General features: G+C 49.6%; 1 protein-coding gene across 1 annotated transcript in view; it reads left to right on the forward strand.

Annotated features, from left to right (window-relative positions):
- Nucleotides 1-1,822, forward strand: part of TOM1 (target of myb1 (chicken)) — a 16,217-nt gene that overhangs the window by 13,925 nt on the left and 470 nt on the right. The window contains 3 exon segments of the mRNA XM_009876439.1: nucleotides 1,199-1,258; nucleotides 1,609-1,645; nucleotides 1,750-1,822. Coding sequence (XP_009874741.1) covers nucleotides 1,199-1,258; nucleotides 1,609-1,645; nucleotides 1,750-1,822 — 170 coding nt within the window.

The following is a 1,822-nucleotide window of genomic DNA, read 5'->3' on the forward strand; positions in this document are numbered from 1 at the left end:
TTAATTCCCTTTGAGGACACCGAGGCTTCAACACACTCCTAGGGCTACAAGGCACTCTTAGGGCTTAGCCTGTCTTCCAGAAATGGGCACTGTCCAGACTGATGTCTGCTCTAGGAAGTTTCCCCACATGCTGTCCAGTTGGCTTGAATGAACTTCTGCCCCAAAGAGTTCCTCCCTGGGTAGACAAAGACAGTTTGCTTGGAAACTAGCCTAATCTCACACATCCTTTTCCATCCCCATTCCTCCATCTTCCAGCTGTGGTAACTGAACTTGCTTCTTGGTTTGGGGAAATCTGTCTGTCCTTGGTAAGAAGGGGTTGCTCTTTCTCTTGGTCTTGCTGTTTTCCTGAGAGCAAGGGAGCTATATGTATTGGGAGACTAATAAGTAATTTCCCACAAACACTCCTGTGTGCTTCTGCTTGTGGAGCCTCTAGCAAGGGCTGCTCCTTGCTCAGCTTTGTTCAGGAGCTTGTGACTGGAGAAAAGGATCTGGGGTTTTGAATCAGACTTGATTTCCTTCAAGGTTATCTCTGTTCCCTAGGAAGGTGTCTCTTTGCTGCTTAAATTGGTCAGGGACATGAAGTCTTCTGAGCTAGCCTCATCTCTACTGGAAGTAAAGTTTACTTTAAATGTAGAGGACTTTTTCTTTGATGGGTCTGTTTCCGTAGCTTGGTGTGGGGTCAAATCCTGCTGTGCTTCATGGTCCTACCAGGGAATCTATTCTTATCAGGTGTCTTTCCCCCTTAATGTGGTGCCAAACTTGGTACGTGCAGTATCTTCTTTGACATCAGACTGTCACTGGTCTGTAGAAGGGAGGAGGTGTGGACAAAAGCACACCTCTTGTTCTCTGGCTGCCTAAGACAAGCAACTGACTTCCACCTAGTGAGTCCCCACCAAAATGGAAAACCTGGTCCAGTCATGATACCCCAAGCCAACCACTAAACCCCAGATGCTTTTAATGGCACATATTCTGGAAACTATGCGTGTCTGGGTGTGGATGGGGCAGAGAAAGCAGGTGAGCAGTAGCATTGGTTACTGGGAGAGCTTTGCAGTGGCACTGGCTGGATTTGGAAAGGCCTGAGCTGACTGAATGGTGGAGCAAGAGAATTAGCTTTTGAATTGGGCTTTCTTTTTGCAGAGGGTTTCCTGGAACATCCTCTCTTTTCTTGGCCTCATCGCTGTCTTTGCTTCTGTCCTAGGTGCCAGTTCCCCAAGCCAATTTCATGGAAGACATAGAAAAGTGGCTCTCCACTGATGTGGTAAGGATGGGCTGCTTTCCTGGAGCCAGCAGTCCTACCAAACTTGTCTGCTGGGCTGGATTTTAGGCAGTGTACAACAACGCTGGCACTGCTGACCGTGTGGCACAGGCGGCTCGGGGTGAGCAGGGGAGGAAAAGCCAGGGACACAGGGTTTGGGCTACGACACAAGTATAATTGGTCTTCTGGGAAGCATGGCTAATGAACTGAGACTCAGGGCCACTCTAACGTGCCTGTACTGCAGAAGTCGGGGGAGCACTATCCTGTGTCTCCCCATGCAGACAGAGAAACATATCTGTGGAGGTGCCTTTGTCCACTTTGCTTCTAACCAGGCCTGTCTTCTCCTTCCCTAGGGAGAGTCAGAGGATGGAAAGGGTGTCACCAGTGAAGGTAAGACTTGCCAGCCAACCCCTTTCTCCAGCTGTTACTGGCAGCACCTTGGCTCTTCCAGAGCCCCTCCTCCTTGCTAATGCTCTGCTCTTCTCTCACCCCAGAGTTTGACAAGTTTCTGGAAGAGCGAGCAAAAGTTGCAGACCGGTTACCCACTTTGTCCAGCTCCTCAGCAGG

This window comes from Apaloderma vittatum, unplaced genomic scaffold (genome assembly GCF_000703405.1).
Source record: "Apaloderma vittatum isolate BGI_N311 unplaced genomic scaffold, ASM70340v1 scaffold22069, whole genome shotgun sequence".
Lineage (NCBI taxonomy): Eukaryota > Metazoa > Chordata > Aves > Trogoniformes > Trogonidae > Apaloderma > Apaloderma vittatum.